Genomic DNA, 21759 nt, shown 5'->3' with positions numbered 1-21759 from the left:
TGGATTAAAAAAGTAGAGACATATTCTAACCTTCAAAAGCTTTTTTTTATTTATTCTTGCCATGTAGAATTCTAAGGGGCCTGAAATACAAGAATATGGCACAGGGGTACAGCAAATCAAAAGTCACAAATGAGGGCTACTAATTACCTGCCCACTGGGTCCTGGAGCCTGCTCTACATGGTGCTGTCTGTTCAGGAATTCTGTTTTGAATGGCAGAAGAATCCCACACCTGCCTTTTAAAATCTTTCCAATTTACTAAAAAAGATAAAATAATACCTCTCCTTGGTTGTTGTAGGTACCTGCAACAATATTTACTCACCTCCTACTGATCTTGGTTGAACAATATGGCATAGGAGCAGAAATACTTTTCAATTAGGGTCCCAGGCTACTGGTTGCAGATCTTCACAAGGGACTGCTAGAATTTATTCCTATGTAATCACTTGCTTACACTTTGAAATTTCATCCTCATATCATAAGAAAAGCATCTGAATTTAATCAATGGAATTGCCAGATACTCGAAAGTAATTTTGCCTGATGTATTCTGATTATACAAAATTATATTCAATAAAAAACTATAAAGCAGACTTTAATTAAATAGTCACTAATGAATTGAAACACACAAAGCAATTTCTAATTCTTCCCAGTTCTTTAACTCAGGCTTAACTTTCCAAAGGGGTATTATAAATTAAACCAATAGCTGGAATTAATAGCTTATTTCTTATCAATTTCATCTTAATATATTTGATCTCAAATGTTCTATAAACATTTCCCTCATATATATATATAGATATAGATATATATATATATATATATATATATATATATATATATATATTAATGAAGTCTCAATTCTTGTCTGTTATATAAAAACAAAAACATATACCAGTAAATCCAGAATTTGCACCAACAATCACACCATGATCCATGACATCTAAAATGTTTATTCTAAAGAGTCAATATTAGAGAGTGTAAGGTCCAAGGAACAACAATGGAACATACTTAGGTTGACCAATATTTACCAATGTTTTTTCATCATGAGATTAAATGGGTGCATTTTGTGCCTGGGCTGAGAAATTTCCATGAGAATCCATGCAGAAGATAGTGGTTCAAGCAATGGTGAACCTAAATGCAACCTAATTTCATGCATCTCCATTTTCAGAAATGATTTTATTGGTATTAAAATCATATTTTTCATAAACAAGAAAAAGCAGAGCAGCCTTTCATACTTCCATTCAATAACACAACAAAGTAGTGTGGCTGATGTTGTCCATTCCAAAATAAGTCTTCCCCTCCCACAGGAACTTCTCCATACGAATCTGCTCTGGACTCTGGAATCAGCTGCTATATTTTAAGAAACTAGTAAGCTTCATTATTGTATTATGATTCTAAAGCCCTGGAACTAAAATAGAGATATAAGCTAAAAAACACAAGACAAGAATAACCCAGCATTTGCAACACAACAATTCTGTGATGCGTTCTTCATCAAAGATAAAGGCAAATAACAGAGAGTTTTGTCTTCTTAAAAGTAGAATTTCACTCAAAAATTCACAATTCTTCTGGCACATGCTAGATTTTATACTCAATTTCCCCAAGGTTAGCTCAACAATCATCTTTCTTAAAAACCTGTTAAAAATAACAATTAGATACTGCACACTGGATGTAGAAAACCAGGATTTCTCTCCAGAGATTTCTTACTCCACAACTCTGACTTGAAAAGGCAGCCTGGGAGTCTGAAAGTCTTCATGTCAGTTCTGCACATATATCAAATCAATTACACCAGTGATTTTACCCAAACAAAGCAGAAAGTGTTTTAAAACCAGCACTGGGTAGTGAACACAAATAAATTATCTCTATAATAATATTTATTATACATGAGAGTGTTATTTCCTAGCCAAGTAGGAGATTAAAAAAAAAAAAAATCAGCTAATCCCAGCTTTGACTATGCAAGACAATGAAGCAAACCAATGTATGAAAACCAGCAGCAGCAAGGAACTAGGTTTATTTTGATTTTCTGTAGCTTCTAGTTTAAAATAGGATCCTCTTAATCAGTTCTGTTATTAGCAGGTTTGTTCAAATTGATTTCTAAACCCAGGCCTTGACACTAATCACAAACATGATGGATAATTGCTTAAAGCCAATAATTGAATCTAAAGATCTAAAACAAAAGTGTGAAAGAAAAGCCAGTACATTAAATGAAGATGATCATTAGCATAAAAATACAAATACTGGATTTATATTTTAATCCTGTAGGAAATAGAAATATAGATGATCTTTTCCTGACATAAGGAGAGAAGTAAGAAGCCATTAACTCAATTTCTGCTCCTTCCAATCTACTTGGAGTAGAAAACCAAATCTGAATGATCACCCACACTGGAGCTTCTCTGTACTGCTCTGTCTTTTGCCTTTAAAACTTGTAGTGAAAATGAGCTGAAAAACATTTCTAGATTTCTACTTTTTGCAGCTGTTTGAATATGAAAATGCCTAAAATGCCTTAATGTATCTTCAGAACATCCTCATGAGATGAGACAATAATTTTACCATGTGTCTCACTGGGAATACCAAATCAGAGAGGTTAGGTGCCTTGTCATCCCCACAAGGCAAAACTGCAGGAAGTCATGCCAAGATCCAGCTTTACTGGATGCTATTCCAATGCTCTGGTCTACAAGACAAATTCTATTTTTAAACCCAAAGCACCATGTATGCCTACGAACAGCCGAGAGACTTTTGTCTTCCTATGTCACTTCAAAAAGTTAATTTTATTATTTAGTTAGTAGCCAAAAAATTGATTCAAGTTTTTTCTATTACAAGAAATTCTAGGGTAGAAAAGCTAATTTCTTTCCCTGTCCTAACATTCAGATTACATTTCTGACATTAGATATACCAAACCCATTTGCAAGCAATAACAAAAGCATCTTCAGGTAAGGAACTACTGGCCATGTGGGAAAAAGACAATCTCAGCTGTCACCAACACCTTTGCTCAGCTACTCCACATTTACAAAACTTTACTCTTATACTCCTCCCACATGGAAGACACTACAGGCTGTAATAGGAACAAAATAAATAAAAGAGTCACAATTGCTTAACACATGTTAAGCACATACTGGGGCTGTTTTTGTCAGTATGAACCACAAACTAATGCTTGGTTAACATTTACACTCTTCTTGGATCAGTGACCCACACTGCCATGGCCCCGCTGTCCTCACCTTTATGTCTCACTTGCTAAAATGGAAAAAAAGATCTACTACTCTACAAGACATTCTGGTAGATGACATTAAGTAGGTGCTTGGGTCTTACAAGCCAAAAACAAAGTCATGGTGTGTAAATATTTAATTCCATTTCTAAAGAGCTAATCCACAACTCTAAGTCTGTAACTATTGATTGACTTATAGCAATAGTGCAAACCTTGCATCACTTAACACAGGATTAAAAAAAGATACAGTTCTTGTATTTCATATCGTCAAATAAGAACTATTTCAAGACTACTATTTCATTTTCTAATATATCATTGTTAATTATTTTTAGGGCATAAGTGTAAAGTATTATTATCAATGAGCCTATTACTTTTGTTAGGAATTTGCAGTTAACATATGAAAAGCCAGAACATACCAGTTCCCTTGCTTCTTCAAGCTGTTTCTCAACATTTGCAACCATCTGCTTCTTCTCATCTGAAATAGAATTGTGAAAAAGCCAATATAATTGTGCTCTTACCACAAAAGAAAAACATACCATTTCAAAAGATTGCATGTATCAGCTAAAAGAGACTCGAGATTTATTCTGTGTGACATCCTCACACAGGGTGATACACACATTAGTAATTAAAAAAAAAAAAGAAAAAAGACTGGAGAATCCTTGAAGTTCTGCCCTGTTATGCAGCATTTGCTAGTTAGGAAAGCACTTACAGCTCTTCAGCTGTAGGAATTATGCCTCAGCAGGCACTTGTTGGTGTGTACAAATGCATGAGAAGGCACATGCACACACTAAACGGAAAAAAAAATAATTTAAGAACAAAGGCATAGATTCACTTGCAAAACATGAGATGCACAAAACCAAGCATTCCAATTAAAATTAATTAAGGGTCTGAAGAAAAATGGTGTTTCTATGCCCCTACTCCTATGCTGGGTCTAGAATTGTTTTTTTGCTTCAACAGATATAAAATGAAATGCCACAGGGACTACAATAAAAACCACTGTCTTCCAGTAACAGTAAAAATGGAGATTAGTAAAATATATAAAATATAGAATTTTTTTAAAATTCAAACAAGTTTTAAGCTATACATAGCAATCACCATCTGCCAGGTTCCCCAGCAAGGCTATAATAGCCCAGCTACAGAGACTGACTTTTGTCCTGCCTCCAACCATCCATTTGCAGGCACAATCCAGTCTGAAATAAGAACTGAAATTCAGTGTCACACCATCACAAACATCCCAAGTGCTTCACAACTTGTTTTGTTACAGCATGAAAGGGGACTGAGAAATATTCAGACACTGGATAATAAAATGACCCCACACTGCTTCATTTTATGGGTATTCAAGGGTTTCCATCCGACCACCACATCTTCCAGCCTTCAGACTCTAAATCCACCCATTGTGTCAATGAAGTTAAAACAAAACTCTGATACAAATGGTTTGTTTGAAACCAGGAGTATCAAGAGACATCTGTACTAGTGGTTTGCCTGATGAAGCAGATAAAAAGTGAATGCCACCAAATTGTCTCCAGTCACAGCCCCCTAGAGGTCACGATGGATAAGTCTATGTCAGCACAAGACTTAATCATGTGTCTCTAAACTTCAGAGCTTTGTTTTTAAGACTGAATCCCCTTGCCCCTCTTCCACATGATCTCTTTGTATCTGTATCCTGGAACTGACACAATAAAGACCAAAAGGGACAATCTAATGATCTCCTTCAATCCTCTACGTTCCACAAACCACTGAATTTCATGAGAGAACCCCTTTAGCAAAGGAACATAAATCAGCTTCTCACAGGCTGAAATGCCTATCCATATATCCTCTCCTTCACCCAAAATACTCTACACTGTCATTCAAGGACTCTGGAACATCACAATCTGTCCTTCCTCAGTTACATATACTGGAGCTCTGCCTGCACAGAGGATCAGGCTTGAGACCATCTTCCCTGCAAATCTGGAATTCACCCTGCCACATCTGGTGGATTCTACCACAGCAGAAGATGCAGGAAATATTTTCTGTGTAGCACTTTTAGTTTTCTGCAGGAAATGTCTTCCTTTAATTCCCCACCAGGTTCTCATGATAGCACCTAGGCCAGAAAATTCAGTACTTTATCTTCCTAACACAAAAAAACCCAAAGAAATCTGCCCCCTACAACCCCCCCAACCCCCCCCATATATTTCTATTCTCATATCCCAAAACACCTCTGTTCTTCCCTTCATTTGGAAGTCAGCAAGATGACGATGGACAAAAATAAAAACAATGGAAGGTATGAAATACACAACACCATTTTATTGAAGCTGAAATAAAATTTTAAAACATAGTAGCAGAAAATAAATGTAGTATAGCATTTTCGGTACTTCCCTGAGTTGTACTGGATCACAATTTTCATACACATTTAGTAACCTGAAATTTAGGGATAAAAAGTTGGGTGTTTTTGGAATGCATTTCATACTGAGCCAATTCTGCCTGTACTTGTGATTACAAGAACTACCCAGCACTCCACTGGCTAGTAAAAACTTACTGACCCACAGAGAAAGTTAGCTACAGACTTTTTGTAGGGAAAACTCATTAGTATAGAAGAAGGTCCAGCTAAAACTACTCCCATAAAATTAGGAGAAGATCATTCAAATGATCTCCAATAGTTTAGTAATTAAATTTTAACCCAACTCCAGATTTTCATACTGGCCCAGGTACATAATCACCCAGGTGCTGCCTTTTGTTTTTCCTTCAAATACAGATATGTGAGCAGGCACATGGCAACATCCCTGCACTGCAGCTCTGGAGCAGGATCTTCAGACTTCCAGGAGAGCAGCTAAACTTGTTGCAACTGCTGATTCTCTAGGGCACACAGTACCATGTAACCATGGTTTCCAAAGCAGTTCTTTTCAGTTTTACTTTTACTTCAGTGGTTAAGCAAAGGAAACAACTTATTTCACAGCCAGAATCCCCATAGGAAGTGGGGCACAGTACTCACAGGATGACTTGCTCAGGGACTGAAAGTGAGATGGAACTTCTGGTGATGAAGCAAGGAAGTTCCTCTGGCTAAGAGAAGTTTGCCACTAATCAAGTAGATCAGGATAAACAAGTTACAGTCTAATTAAAGATGCTCATATTACTAACTGTATTAGTCCATTGTGACTCAGCAGTTTTCAACCTGCCTACTCAATCATTTCTCTAAATACACTTCCACAGGAAATGAAGTAAAAGGTGCTTTATAACTTTTTGTTTTGAGAATTCAAATATCCTTTAGAGAAAATAAAAACCAATGCTGCACCAAATATATTTAAATTTATTTTTTTCCCTACATTGCTAGACAGAATGTCACAAACAAAATATTCCACACAGCTTGTATAATTTAAGTGGTGAAATTGACAAACTATGGATAAAGACCGGAAAGAAAAAGGGGGTTTCCTCTGTGGAGGATTGCAAAGAAATCTGTTCTCTGTTTGTACACAAGGTTATGTAAGTTTCTTAAAAGAAACAAGCTTTCACTACATTTTCCCCAGTTCCTCCAGCTTTGCCCTGGCATTAGACACTTTCTTTGTCTCCCAAAATACAGCAGTTACAGAAAGGTGGGAATCTGTCAAGGCTGGAAAGATAACACAGCACTGGTTTGATCTCAAAGTCAACAAAGAGATTAAAAAAAACTGGATCAAGACTGAGTAGTGCCACTGCTCATGAAATTGCTTCTTTTCATTAGCACACGCTGAGGGAGAGACTGAGTAACAAAGAGCTTCAGCTCACAGACCACTTTCAGATGCTGCTGTGCTCGCTCAGGTGGTTACATGTTCACCACTGCGAGAAGTTCCTGTCCAACAGCAGAGACAAATGGAACAGTATTTCCATTTAAAGGCATTTCTCTCTTTGGGTTATAAAACTGGGTTCAAGAGGCATAATATAATTAGCCAGACCTGCAACTGAGACAGTGCAGGACTACAACAGAAAATTAAAGGTGGGGCTTTCTTCAGCTAAACCTGTTAGCAACTGAAATGCAGCACTTGGACTGCCCAGCAGAAAATGCAGGTACCAAGTATCAGAAGAATGGCAGCACTCCAGTCCACAGCCATCACAAACCAGAGGCTACTGTGCTGGGAATAGACCAGTATTCTAAGTATCACCATTTGTGCTGATAAAACTCTCTTTCATATCCAGCAATCAAAATCTGTATGAAGTTTTGGTCAAATCATAAGACAGATGTTTCTCTGAAACACCAAGGAGCATTAATAAAACACATCAGTCAATGATCTTCATTCTTCAAAGACCTGCAGCAGCAACACAGAAAATCTATTTAAAAGGCATTTCTCTATTTATAACTTTCTTTAATCCCCCAGGTGATGTCTGCCTCAACAACAGAAGACATTTCTTCCCAAGATGTTCTATTGTCCCTGCTGCTTATTGTTTCTGTGATATCACAGAGCCTTTGTTACATTTCTTGCTGAACTACTTATGCATTTGTGACAACAGGATTGTTAGCTGAGCCATCATCCTCCTAGAACACAGGACAGTGTCCTGACAACAGGGAATGCAGGAATGTTGCAAAACCAATTAAGCAGCATTTCTCCATTAGAGCAGGTCCATCTTGGGCAGCAGAGGGAAATAACCAGTCACTAGACTTCAGGAGATCTCTCTTTATTATGCAGAGTGGCACAAGTCCTTACACCTTTCATCCTGCTTCTTCCAGCGGGGAGGAAGAAGGCCATCAGCAATCTCTCAAATCACTGCTGCTGCAAACTGTCACCTCAGCTCCCCTCCCACCTCACAATCCTCTCTTTGAGGCTCTCCCAGTCACCGCCACAAGAACTAACTGGAACTTCTGGTGATGAAGCAAAGATCTTGCAAATGTTCCTATTAAGAAACAAGGGAAAAATGTGTATTTAAAATATTTCTGGTAAAGTGTTCATCATAATCAGAGATTTCTTTTTCCAAGTGGTCAAATGCCTCTGCTATCTAAGACTGCAGTTTGTTTTGAAGTCATGGATTTTTTTTTTCCCTGATGAAAGACAGAATAGCCCTGAAAACAAAAACAATAGCTAAGCCATAAATGTACAGTGCAAGTAGCAGCTATAATGCAAGTCAGTTTAAACCCCATGTAACCAACCACTAATATAACATGGGATGAAAAAAATTAACTTTTGTCTTGACTCCATTTAGCCCAGTACCACATTCCTGGTCCGGCAGGGAACATTTATTCTGTCTCCTCCAAAATGATGGCAAATTCTATTTAAAAAGTAACCTTCTAATGGTCTCATAAAAGAGTGATGATTTCAAAGCCTGCTGCTTCTAGGCTATGTCACTGTTGAAGCCAATACTCTTTAAACATCTTTTATTTAAGCTCCAAAATCTCCCTAAGTGAATAAGGGAGACTGATTCAAGGAGAGGATTATGGAAATCCACTACTATTATGCAGAATATTCTTCCTACTATTGAACAGACTCTGATGACTTCCAAAATCTATACAATAAGGAACTCAAATCTCTATTCTTTACAATTAAGGAATTAGATCTCTTTTTTCCTATAAATCAGTCTGGCACTATTGATTTTCAGAGTATGAGACAGTAGTGTATTTATGATGTCTCCCTGTTCCTACCAGAGCTCCTTAAATTTACAGTTCAAAAGTTAAGAAGCCTTTGTAAAGGATTCCCTGCATCATCTCATTAAATGGTTCCAGTGGCCATTTACAGGTTAAATATAGTTTCTGAGGAGATTAAATTACACACCAGTCTAAAATTCAATCACAGGAACTCTGATTCTCTCTCATCTTCATTTTGTAAGTTTCCATCCAAACACAAACAAATTTTTCCACCTCAGCTGCAGGTTCTGACTGAATTATCTGTGTCCTTGCTGTTAAGATCAAGAGCAAAACATTTTTGTTAAGCCAAGGAAAAGGCATAGTTTCCTTTAAACATGGAACTCAACCCTATTTTTTCAGAAGACTTTCTAACTTGCTAAGATTAGAATTGGACATTACCTTCCAAGATCAAAAATATATTTTATTCAAAATCCCCTGAGATCACACATTATAGTTGACCACCTACCTCAAATCCTGTTTAGAGTCACTACTTCACCACTTCATGATGCATTTCCCACTCTAAAAGTAGGATGTTATTCTTTGGTCCTGGATGCATGATACCTTTTCCTTTAGTCATATGGAAAAGTACACCATTAGTATGTGTTTACTTCCTTCTTATACAGTATCCATTTTTATGGTTAAGGGTCCCAAACTTTGGGGTAATATGCATAAGAAGCAGAGGCAGAGAAGTATTAAATGAGCTGGAAGAGGCATTAAGCTGAGCTACAAGCGGAACAGATGGGAAAACCACGAGTGTCAGCTTCCCTCCATGTCACACTCAGAGCCCTGTACTGGGGCACTGATTCCTGTGTGCTGGAAGGTTCTGCTGGGCTGATTAACGAGGTTGAAATTTTCATCTTTCTGGTCTTACAGACAGCATTGACTCTACTGCAGGGATACATCATGAATTAGACCATGAACGCTGCAGGCTACTGACAAACACAATAAAGTAAATGAACACGGATTTCTTTGAATGCGCCTGCCTGTGAGTCACCATAGTCAATTATCCAAATCAAACGTACGAGGAGTAGGCAGCAAAAATACTGATTCAGATTAAGTCACGCATAAAATCTGTCTGTGCCACAGGAAAAACACTTGATTTCCATCAGTGATGTCGTGGCACGATCACAATAAAGAGGATTCAGCAGCAATGCTGGCACAGGGAGAATCCCCCAGCAGCTCTGCTCAGCCCTTAAGGTGCACTGGCGTAACTCCGCGTGCCCCAGAGCCGGGCAGAAGGGAAGGGCTGATCCTCACCGGTGACCAGCGAACAAATATTCTGTCACAGTATTCTCAACACATCTCAAGAGACAGCTCGCTGCTGGGACAGACCCGGGGCAGGGAGGTGACAGCGCTGCGAAAGGAGCGAGGAGGCACACCGGTGAAAGCTCACTAAACCACGCCGGCACCTCCCGCCACCGCCCTGCGCGGCCACCGCCGGCAGCTGGAGCGGCTCTCGCACACGAGGAGGCCGGGCCTGCGGAGCGAGGGCCGCGGGGGCGGAGAGCAGCCGCTCACCTCCTACCAGCTTCGGCACCTTCCCGATGCGGCCCGTGATCTCTGCCGTGAGCACGGCGAAGTCCTGCTCGTAGCTCTCGAAGTCGGAGGACATCGCGGCGATGGCGCTGCCGGTGCCGGGGGCGCCACTCTGGACCGCGCCGCTTCCGCGTTCTGCCACACCAAAACGCGTCCCCCACCCCGTCCCCGGGCGCCTCGCCACACGTTCCGGCGAAACTCAGGTGATTTAACCGGCACGGCCCAGCTCTTCTCGGCCGTCCCGACGACGCCTGAGCGGCCTTGACACGTGGGATCGCGCCGCACCGCAGGCACCGAGGAGACGCGGCAGCGACGGGTCACTCCCGCCCCGCAGCCCCTCATGCCCCGCCTCGTAACCCGCAGAAGGGAGGAACGCGGCTGCGGCGCTACCGGCGGGCCGCTGTTTCCCGGGGAGCCGTATTGCGAGCGGACCGCGGGCGGGCGGGCGGCGGCAGCGCGGTCCCCGCTCCCGCCCCGTTCCGCCCCTTCCCTGCCCTCCCCTTCCCACTCCCTTCCCTCCCCTCCTCTTCCCACTCCCTTCCCTCCTCCCTTCCCGCCCTCTCCCTCGGCAGCCGGCGGGAGCCATGCACGGCGGCGGCGGGGCGGCGGCGGCCGGGCGGCGGTAGCGGCGATGGTGGGGCCGGGCGCGCTGCAGCGGGCGCGGCGCCTGTGCCACTGGGGCCCGGCGGTGGCGCTGGCCGTGGTGGCCGTGTGCTCCGCCACTGCCATGGCCGACGCCGCGCTCTGGTACTGGCCCCTGGACACGGCCGGGGGAAGCGTCAACTTCGTGATGCTGCTCAACTGGACCGTCATGATCCTCTACAACTACTTCAGCGCCATGTTCGTGGGCCCCGGGTACGTCCCGCTGGGGTGGACGCCGGTAAGCGCTGCCTTGCGACCGCCTCGTCCCGGGGCCTGGCGGGGGCCCGGCGGGCAGCTCTGGGGCCGGGCCGGCCGCCCCCGCGGTCAGGACAGTACAAATCGCGTGTCTTTCGATGGCTGTGTTAATCCTCTGTCCCCCAAGAGCGCTGCACGCTGTCAGGCTACTCCTTCCTCCTTATCTTGTTCCGAAATCTTTCCTTTGCCTGTCCCTGGTTTGCTCTTGCCGCTTCCAGAGTTTCCAGTACAACCCAGTTTGCTCCCGATACCGAAATCGGACAGACAGAAACTTTGTAACACAGTGTTGCTATTAGAAAGCAGCGCGCTGGATCCTTCAAATATCCTTCCTCTAATGGAGTGTGCCGGGCATTGGGTAAACAGTTTTTATCAGCCACCCTGACTACACATTCACTAGCTATCCTAATGTATATGTGATGTATATGTAGTGCTTTACTATGTTCCTTATCGGAAGTCCTTATGTGGCCTTTTGGAGTCTCCTTTGGTGGTCTTCAGTGGCCAGTGTTGTAATCCTTCAGGTGGCCGTTCCTTGACCCCAGCTCCAGCGAGCACAACACTGTTGATTTCCGTGACTGCTGCTTTGTCAGCCTTGCAGAGCTGAGCGGGCTTCCTGCTTGCTTGCCTGAGTTACATCCTTTATCTGCTTCTCCGAGGCTCTGTTCTGTTCTGCTGCCCTTCTCCATCCCCTCCCTGTGCTGTCAGGGCTCTGGTAATGCTGCTTGGCTGGCAGCAGTTGCTGTGTTTTATTATATTAGGGGCTTCTCAAAGCAAAGCACAGGAAACAAGCACAGATAACTGGGAATGAGAACCTCAAGGTTATCTGCATGCTCCTGCAGACACCTGGTTTGGAGATTTTGCTGCTAGGAGTAACAGTTAGAAGTAATTAATTTAGAAAATTTCTTTTTCATTTTGTGCAAGCCAGAAAATTGTATGGTTACCTTCTGCTTAACACAGTGCAAGATAGAAATTTGCATTTCCTGTGCTTCAGTAATCTCTTTGAAGAGTTGTAGCCAAGAATGACACAGGTTCAGTATCTCAAGGCAGCTGCCCAGAGTCTGTGTTCCAGTGGCGTGATGCAGAGTTTAGTGCTGGTCACCTTTCTAATTGTGGAATATTACTCAGGACAGAGTCCAGGCAGAAGGGGATCCTGATAATCATCTTAGCAGGACAACTGGGTACTCCTTGAGTGCAAGATTTTGGCCACTACTTGCTGTCTGCAAGTGTCTCTGTCTCTCACCTTGGTGTAGTTGTGTGTAAAATTGTGAGGGAGTTGAACATTAGTGTTTACCAGTTCTGTATCTTAGTAGTAAACTTAGAGGGGTTTATGGTATAAAATGGAGAGAAAATGTGCTCGGGATTTTTTTTTTTCCAAGAACAATAACGTGCTGACTTTTACTCTCGGAATTTCACTGTGAAATCCTGCTTGTACAGTTGCTCTTCCTGACAGAAGAACTGTTTATTTCTTTTAGCAGCCAGCACTTTCAACAGTGGGAGATGCCTGTGTTGATAGCCAAGAGATTAGCTGTGAGATCATTAAATTTTGTTTTTTCCTCTCCTTGACACCTACCATTAAGTAGGGTTGGACTATGAAACACACCCTGTCAGAAGAAATCAAAAGTTAGGAAAATGCCAAGGTAAACATTCCCAGCAGAGCTGTGTATACATCTAACACTGCTGTTCTTCTGTTTAAAGGAAAAATCTCAGGATTGCATGTATCTCCAATACTGTAAAGTGTGTCAGTCTTACAAGGCCCCTCGTTCACACCACTGTCGGAAGTGTAACAGGTACTGTTCCTCTTCACAGCTGTTGAAAGTCTATTTTAGAGCAGCTTCAGATCTAATGATGGGCTGTTACCATAATTTGTGCTTCCAGCACTTGCACTGTAGTGTTTTAAAAAGCTTCCATATGAGCACTATAGCCCTTTCAAGTGTTTCCACTTTCTAGTTGTATGATATCTATGCAGTTTTGCTGTGGTTTAGTTTAGAAAAATGACTGTCTTTAACATTTTCTTTATAGTTTGAAATAAGTTTCTCTTAACAACTTCTTGGTGGTACTAACGAAACAATGCAGTCTTGCTTCAGGGATGCGAGTCTGTGTAAATACCTAAAAATCATCTGAAATTCTTTTTAAATTCTGAGTCCAAACACTGACCTGCTTAGAGAGTAGAAATATCTATTCTGTCATCTTTCCAAATGGGAATGAAATGTTGATTTGAGTGGAAATTTTGGACTGCTTTTTTCACTCTTCACCAAAGGGGGTTTTTGAGGGGAGTTGCATGTTAAGTGAAATGATAAACCTTTTGGGTCAACTTAACAAGCTTGCACCTTGTTGTCTTCCAACACAATGGTCCTGGTACGAAGGATGCTTTATTATAAATAGCTGTCACTAAAATTTAGTGCATCTTGAAAAAATCAAAGCATTTCAGCTGTCTGCAGTCCAGGCAGGTTGTCCTCTGAAGGACTCCTAAGAGAGTGTGGTGTATATTGCAACATACGTGTTCATTTGTTGTTTCTATAAACCCAAGATGTGCAGTCAGTGTTTTTTTAGGAAACAGAAACTGAAACTCCAGAGCAGTGCAGTAATTTGGCTATATACATTTAAAACTAACCAATCTTTTCATTGAGTAACAATCTTTACACTGAGGACTGATCACTTAGGTGGTCATGTAGACTTTTACACCTGTCAAGGTAATTTGGAATGTGAGCAAATCTTTATTCAGGTGGAGTTTTTTTGTATCTGTGAGCTACAGCAAAATAGCTGGCTTTACATTGAATACAAGAGTGTCTCTAGGGTGTTTATACATGTTAAATGTGTTTTGAAAACAGATTTTCAATGGTGTGATGTTGATGCATAGCAATTGAGAAAGCTTTCAGAGGGTTCACCACTGAAAAGAGAGAGTCTCTCACACTTCTGTCTGAATATCTTTCTTTAAATACTCTTTCTACAAGTAGTTCACAGGGAATTTGATATTTCCTTTATTTCCCTGATATTCTCATTTTTAAAAACTGACATTAACAGTAGTTCTTAATTACTGTGATCATAATTCTTACAAGTCCCATTCTATGGCTCTGTCTCCAGGCTCTGTACTATGGTGATTATTAGCACCTGGTTAGTTTGAGTAGAGGAGGACAGATAACTGGGGAGGGTAGGACCTGGAAGCACTTTTTATTTGCTTTTTTAAATTCTACAACATGGAAATATAATTCTGAGTAGCAACTGAAAAGAAACTGCTGTGTTGATCTGTCAGAAATTGATGGGTTCAAATGAAAGAATGGAGGTTGAGAAGTAGAAAATCAGCCATCCTTTGAGTTTTTTGAGAAACATAATTCGTGTCCTTTATATTAATCAATATTTATTATTTACAGATGTGTGATGAAGATGGATCACCACTGTCCTTGGATCAACAACTGTTGTGGATACCAGAATCATGCATCTTTCACTCTCTTTCTCCTCTTAGCTCCACTGGGATGCATTCACGCTTCTTTCATATTTATTATGACAATGTACACTCAGCTTTACAACAGAGTAAGAAAACATAACTAAATGCTTAAAATATTATTTAAGTCAGGTGCATAATTTATCTCTGGAAGTACGAGAGAATTTGATTTTCTGGGAAGAAGCATGTGGAATTTCTTGTTCTCCTTTCAACATGCACTCCTAGTTCTGTTGTGTACCTGTAAGATGTATGAGAATGGAGGAGAATTCAGAGAAAATTGTTTCTATTTTCATTCTTTTTTTTTCTTTTTTTCCCTGTTGCTTCTCATAATCACAGGGAGTTTCCTATTGCTTTACATTGACTGATGACAGTTTCTGAGTAGCACTTTATGTAGAGAGAGACAGGCTGTGTTTTGGCTGGCACAGAAAACAGCTGCTATTTATTTCCAACACAAATTAGATCCTATTTATTTTCTTTTACTGGCCACTTTTTTTTTAATTGTTTCTATTTTTTCAAGTAAAAAAAAGTACACTATTTTTGGGACTAAAGGTAAATATGTTAGCTGTGTTTTTTTTAACTGGAAAACTTCAACAGTGAGTAAAGCTTATTCTGGAATATACCCCTTAGCTCAGATCCACAGTTAAGATTACAAGCTTTTATTTAAGCCTTTGTGGTTACAATGAGGAGCTTGATAACATCACCTGGGTATAACAGACGAAGTTGTACTTGTAGCAGCTGAATTGTGTTTGCAGAGGGATAATGTTGAGAGTTGAGTTGCTGTCTGCAAAGCTTTCAGAGGAAATTTGCAGCATTTCCACAGAAAACAGGGACTGTTCTGTGCAAACATTGTCCATCTGACACTGATGAATGTGGGTTTTTTAACATACCAGAGTCCAGATTTTTTTGCTGATTTTTGGACCTGTGGAGTTTGCAAGATGCTGATTGTGGTTTCATTTTCCATCTAGCAGCAAACTTCTGAAGTTAAAAGTCTTTTGAGCACTTTTTTTTGTTACTCTCCTTCATCTCTGTCAGATGTTGGACACTTAATTTCAGAGCCAGATTTCGTAGGGATAACTTGCTTTGTTTCAGCAGTTGGAAAGTTCTAGAGCTGAATGGAATTTTTCTCTTTACAGATATCTTTTGGGTGGAGTTCTGTGAAGATTGACATGAGTGCAGCCAAAAGAGACCCCCATCCCATTATTCCCTTTGGACTGTCTGCATTTGCTGCATCTTTATTTGCCTTAGGACTGGCGTTAGGAACAACTATTGCTGTTGGGATGCTGTTTATTATCCAGGTGAGTCTATGGCTCTGTTACAAAGAAGTTAAAAGCTGTAAGTTCTGTGTGCTTGTGGAGCAGAAACAGAATTCAGGATTGAGATAAGAACAGTTGCTCAGAGTTAATGTTGTTCTATAACTTTTCCAGGGATTTATGTGGCTTTGTCCTAGTTTTTCTGTTACCACAGTTTTGGGGGTGTTTTTCATTATTTTTCATGGGAGGACTTGGATGTGAAAATCTAATGAACTAAGAGAACATGAGATGGATTTTAGAAACTCCCTGAAAAAGGCAAAATACTTGCCCTGTCCCTGCAAATAGGTGTAAATGTGCCTGATATATTTCTTAAAATGTTGGAGGTCTTTGGAAGAAAACAAAAAGACACATTTTAAGCATAAAGTGCAATACTGTGTGATACTGTCTGAAGTATCTTGTATCTCTGCTGAGGATTAGCTTCTAACAAATGTTTCAGTTAAGTCTGTAAAAATTGCTTTCTTCTTTAAAACAAGTTTAGTTTGTTGAACAAATCTTTCTTTGTATAGCTGGTGTATTTCTGCAGAAAATAAATCCTAATTTCACCTAACACTTCTATTTCAGATGAAAGTAATTTTGACAAATAAAACTTCAATCGAATCCTGGATTGAAGAAAAGGTATGCTTTTATTATAATATTCTTGTACTGTTACAAAGTCTATTGTCCATATTTATGAATTTTTTTGTTTAATCTCTGGGTTAAAACCGAAGATGTTATTTCAATTCACCACTGACCTAACACCTACAACAAGCTTTTCCCTTACCATCTCTGAAATTCACTGAAAGAAATGAGAAATCATGTAAATGCATAGATTTCTTTTATTTTGGAGGAGTTTGTTGAACATAGAATAATATTTGCTTTGAAAAGACTTTACTTATCTACTTGTGGGTGTTTTCCTCTGAAACTTGAGCTCTCTTAGTCATTACGTCTGCTTGTAACTTTAATTGTCCATCTTGCTGACCCATTCAAAGTGACATCTTTTGACTTATGGTTTTACCCATGTCTTAATTTGGATTCTAAGGGAGAATTTTCCTTGACTTTGAAGAAGTACTAGAAAATATCTAGTCTTCAGTCCTTTAAATTTCTATTGGATTTATCTTTATAAAGTTTTCACAAGATTTTTCAGGAGAAATATAGTCAAGTAACAGAAGCTAAGTTTAGAGGATGCAAAACTGACACGGTATTTAGAAATTAGTTTGAGTCTACCTGGTTAGTTTTTGTGTAAGTCCACAAATATTTCATTAATGACTTGTTGTCTTTCTTTTATTTTGTGTGCCAAATTAGTATGAGATCTTGACTGTATATAAGTTCTTAAGTATTGTTCTTAAGGTATCTTAAGGTCAGCTCTTTGCATGGATATGGCTGGATCCAAGTCCTCTTAGACCTTTGAATAATGGGATAATGGAACATAAGTGAAAGAAATCTCTGTTATCACTATATTGTAGAATTTGGAATAATATGTTAAAAGTTCTACTGTAAAACACAGGCTGCTAATATGTTCCTTTTGAAAGCTGGGCACAGACTGTAATACACAAATATTTAATAAAATGGCATTATTGTAACAAAGAGAACACAGTTCTGTGGTTGCTCCACTAGATGTCATCAGAACTGTGGGAATGTAAAGCTCGTGACTATGGAATGTGGGCAGTTCAGATCATGCCTGTGTGTGCATTCTGAGAGGAGGAGTTGGCACTACCAGTGTTGAGTCATGTTCGTGATCATTAGTCAAAGGATTCTGAGCTGTGGAAGCTTTGTATGTAACTGAGAAATAGTCAGGCATTGGTCCCTAAAAAAAGTCAGTAAAGTAAGATCAGAGCGTGGAGGGAATTATCAATATGGTCAGTGGGCTGGTGTTAAAGAGTAAATGGGGGTTGACAGGGATGGGGGCGCCCAAACTAGATATTCTTCTGAATTTAAGGAGTTTTTAAAGCCTGGGTTGATATCACAGGAGTTCACTGCTCTTGCCTGAAAATATTTGCCTTTAGGTCCCATGGACCCATAGAGAGCTTATAACCTGTCCTTCTTAATATTTGCTGCTTGACTGCAATGTGTAGGGTGTTCTTATGTACCACACTTCTTAATTATTTTTCAGGCCAAAGACAGAATCCAGTACTACCAAACGGGTGAGACCTTTATCTTCCCCTATGATATGGGAAGTAAATGGAAGAACTTCAGGCAAGTGTTTACATGGTCTGGGATTCCTGAGGGAGATGGCCTGGACTGGCCAGTTAGAGATGGATGTCACCAATACAGTTTGACGGTAACTGCTCTTCAATGGTGTCTCAAGCTGATTCTCCCCACTATCCAATTCTCTGCTTTCCTTTGCAATAAAAACCAGCTTTTGTAATAACTAAAACAGACAGGCTGGAAATACATGTAGAGGGGTTCTGTTAAATGTTCTCCCATTTTTGATGCACTAAAAAGTTTCGCTTTTAAGAGAGTTTCAAACTGCTAATGGTACTTCCTGTGTTTGTTGAATTATTTCAATACCTGGCTTCATTTTGTGTTGAATGCTGCCTAAATTTCTATTTGTACTCATTTATAGATAGAGCAACTGAAACAGAAAGCAGACAAGCGAGTAAGAAGTGTAAGTATTTGTTGAAATTTGGTGTAAAATTACTTTGAAATAATAGAAGTAACAATATAAATAAAAGTAATTAAGTGACACAAACAATGTATAGCAATCTGCTTAGTTAATCTTGGCACTTAGCCTTTGCATTTGCTTCTTAGTTTCCAGGTGGGAAGAAACATGATAATAAAGAGGACTGTGCTTCATTGTTAAGCAGTAATTTAGAATTTAGAGTCCCTTTGACAGCCACTGTCATTATATTTAAATCTGTGGTATGCTTGAATTGATTTTTTTAGTGTGAAACTTATCAGTAAGGCCATAACTCCTTCAAAAAAACAAATTGCTGTGTTCTGTTCCAATGTGTAGGTGCGGTATCGAGCCATAGAAGATTACAGTGGTGTCTGCTGCCCTGTGACTAAGGGTGTTAAAACATTCTTCACAACACCGTGCACTGAAGAACCTAGAATTGCACTGAGTAAAGGAGATCTGATTTTAGCCACCAGAGGCTTAAAGTTAGTGGCTCCAGACCTTTATATTTGGTTAAAAGAAGTATTGAGTTGAGTTCTGGCATCTAATTACCTATTATGCTTCCTTCTCCAGACACTGGATGTATGGTGAGAAGATTCTTATCTCAGCTGCTGATGGTATGGAGCAGTTAATTTCACTTTTTCTGTTAAAAATTGCAAATCAGTTTTATAGCTATCTAGAAATGTATTATATGTTCACTTCTCAAAATGTAGAATGATAACATTACTGTCACTAGCTTCTCTCCACCTTCCACAGACTTTCCAGTTTTGATAAACATTAATTCACTCTGTCTGACTGAACACTGATATAGTATTTTATTGAAAGTTGAGTGGGAAGGGGAACACTTTATATTCTAAGGAAAAGTGAGACTTTTAGACCATGAAGAGGTTAAGGATGATTCATATTTTTGATATTTAAATAGTGGTCTGTCTTAAACACATCCAGGCTTCCTACCTACACACCCTGTGTAACTATAGAGATTAATCTTTGCATATCTTAAAAACCAGGAGACATCATGTCTTTGTTTGCAACAATTTCTAGAGACTTTAATATGCATTTAAAAAACTAACTGGGGCTGGTGAAGATACTAAAGACTCCTGCTGATCTGCAGAGGGGCAGCATCACAGCCACCTGCATTGAAGCTTTTACATTTTTCACTTCAGACCTCTTGCTTTGGACTGAATTAAAATTGTACCTGCTAGAGGGTATGTTGGATTCTGTTGTTTCTTCCAAACAATTGTTAATTCATTGCATGTGCATTTCATATCTGCACAAGTGAGGTTGCCATCCTCACTGAAAGAGTTCTTGCTTTTCATGGAAGGTCTGAAACCTTCATGGGATGGAAGTGCCCTGGCAGCTCACTCCAATAAACTCCTTCAAACATCAGATACAAGCGAACATGGCAATAGTTTGTATTACATTGCTTATTGTGAAGATTAGTAGGATATATCTCCTCTATTTGATTGTTGAGTTTTTAAGTCAGCTAAAATGTGGTATGGATGGAGAACTTGGTGGACCCTGAGAGGCTGGATCAGACTAGGCTTCAAAAATAGGATGAGTTTTGTTAAGAATATATAGCAAAATACTATAAATAAGCAGGAATAAAAAGTTGCACTACAGCAAGATGGCAAATTGAATGATTAAGTAGCAGTTCTTCTGTGGAAAAAAGACTTAATGGTAATCTTAAGATGAGTCAACACTTTACAAAAGGAAAAAGCATACAGCTTCCCAGATGCTGAAGTAAACCTTCCATCCTCCTGAGCATTGGCAGAGCCTCTGCTGAAATACTCGTACAAATAAAAGCAGTTACTGCATCTCAAGAAGAGGAAGATCAGCTGTAAAGGGTTGAGAGGAAAACAGAGAAAAATGAGAATTATTAGAATAATAGAAAATGTGACTTACAAGGAAAAGCCAAAAGAATTGGGATAGTTTATCTGGAGAGGAGTAAGAGATGGGAGACAACCTGGGTATGAACACATAGTCATCAGCTGTGTGAAAGTCTGTGGTAGACAAGTTTGTTTTCTGCTTCCTGTGCCCTTGCCGTGTAGAAAAAGGAGCTGTAAACCTGATTTATAGACAGAGAGATTCAGATAGGGTATGAAGAAGAATTTTCTGAAGGAAGGTAGAGCACTGCAAAACTTTGGAGATGTCTGAAAACATTTTAGGTAGTTGGAGAAAAGCTGTGCGTCCCCAGGCAATGATGTTAGAAATTACTTAGATGTTCTGTCTTGTAGAAGAAAATAATTTAGGTAAGTGCTTGATGTCTCTTCCAGTCCTGTGTTTTTCCTCAGTAGTGGGCCATGTTTTGTTCTAAGTTAATGCAACTTTTCATGTCTTAAGGTGGAATAAGAGAACGAGGCTGGTTCCCTAGGAAGTGTGTGGAAAAGTACCAGTATGACTCTGAAACGGATCAACCAGTGGATGGAGAGAAGAAAAGCAAATAGCCTTCTAATTTTTTTAAATATGAAATGGAATTTTTACTTCAGACCACAATCCTTTACTTGAAATTTTCTGTATATTACTTTGAACTTATGCAATGAATATGTTAGGACGAGGTTTTCTTTTCCTCACGGCTGAAAGGGTTGTATATGCCTGTGCCATGGTTTGCATACTTTTTAAACAATAAATAATTGAAGAAGCCATTCAGTGGATTGCCTTCAAGATGCATCTTTTTCATCACAAGTGAATGAAATTTGGATTGCTTTTTTCTGTTTAAATTGCATTCTGAGCATTAAGGTTTTAGGTTTTTTTCCTCAGCCGCATCTGATCATTATGCGTGCTGCTTATCTTTTGTATTTCTCTGAAGCTGCCCCTGAAAATAAACACCTGATTCAAATTCCAGATAAAATTTGTTACCTGTGACTTTTAATGATGTGAATTGTCCACCTCAAATAAATGATACATTCATATTCACTTGTGGGTTCAATTGTTCTTAGACCTAGAAGAACTAGTTCATAGGCATGAGAGTGTGAACTGACTGGGAAGTAAACATTTAACCTTGTAAGTTGCTTTTCAAAGTTAAAAAGGCTTCAATTGTTGCAATAGGAATATTTTGTGCTTTTAATGGCAAAAATTACATCCACCACTGTCTGTTCCCTCTGAAATCTGAGCCAGTACCCAAAAGATCTTGATCCATTTTAGAGTAAAAGGAAGCAGTATTCAAGAACAAAAAGTTTTGTGAATTTTGCTACTAATGATTAACAGCCTTCTTAAAGCATTTTCATTTAGCATCTA

General features: G+C 39.7%; 2 protein-coding genes across 5 annotated transcripts in view; one reads left to right on the top strand and one right to left on the bottom strand.

Annotated features, from left to right (window-relative positions):
* The window catches only part of VTI1A (vesicle transport through interaction with t-SNAREs 1A), a 256795-nt gene extending 246296 nt beyond the window's left edge, over positions 1-10499 (bottom strand). For all 4 annotated transcript variants that reach the window (XM_018910609.3, XM_009087180.4, XM_018910611.3 and 1 more), the window contains exons 1-2: positions 10272-10499; positions 3607-3665 (exon numbers count right to left, since the gene is read on the bottom strand). In XM_018910609.3, the coding sequence (XP_018766154.1) occupies positions 3607-3665; positions 10272-10365 (153 nt within the window). In that variant the 5' untranslated portion in view covers positions 10366-10499. The remainder of the gene's footprint in view (positions 1-3606; positions 3666-10271) is intronic.
* A 115-nt stretch (positions 10500-10614) lies between these two features.
* On the top strand, positions 10615-21438 carry ZDHHC6 (zinc finger DHHC-type palmitoyltransferase 6). Its single transcript, XM_009087182.4, has 10 exons — positions 10615-11169; positions 12879-12970; positions 14552-14711; positions 15756-15917; positions 16494-16547; positions 18022-18189; positions 18475-18516; positions 18865-19010; positions 19099-19142; positions 20866-21438. The coding sequence occupies exons 1-10, from the start codon at positions 10630-10632 to the stop codon at positions 20967-20969; spliced, it is 1512 nt and encodes a 503-aa protein (XP_009085430.2). The 5' UTR covers positions 10615-10629; the 3' UTR covers positions 20970-21438.
* Positions 21439-21759: the final 321 nt, after the last annotated feature.

This window comes from Serinus canaria, chromosome 6 (assembly GCF_022539315.1).
Source record: "Serinus canaria isolate serCan28SL12 chromosome 6, serCan2020, whole genome shotgun sequence".
NCBI classification, from domain to species: Eukaryota; Metazoa; Chordata; class Aves; order Passeriformes; family Fringillidae; genus Serinus; species Serinus canaria.
Note: the sequence above shows the minus strand (reverse complement) of the source record. Positions and strands in the feature narration are given on the sequence as shown.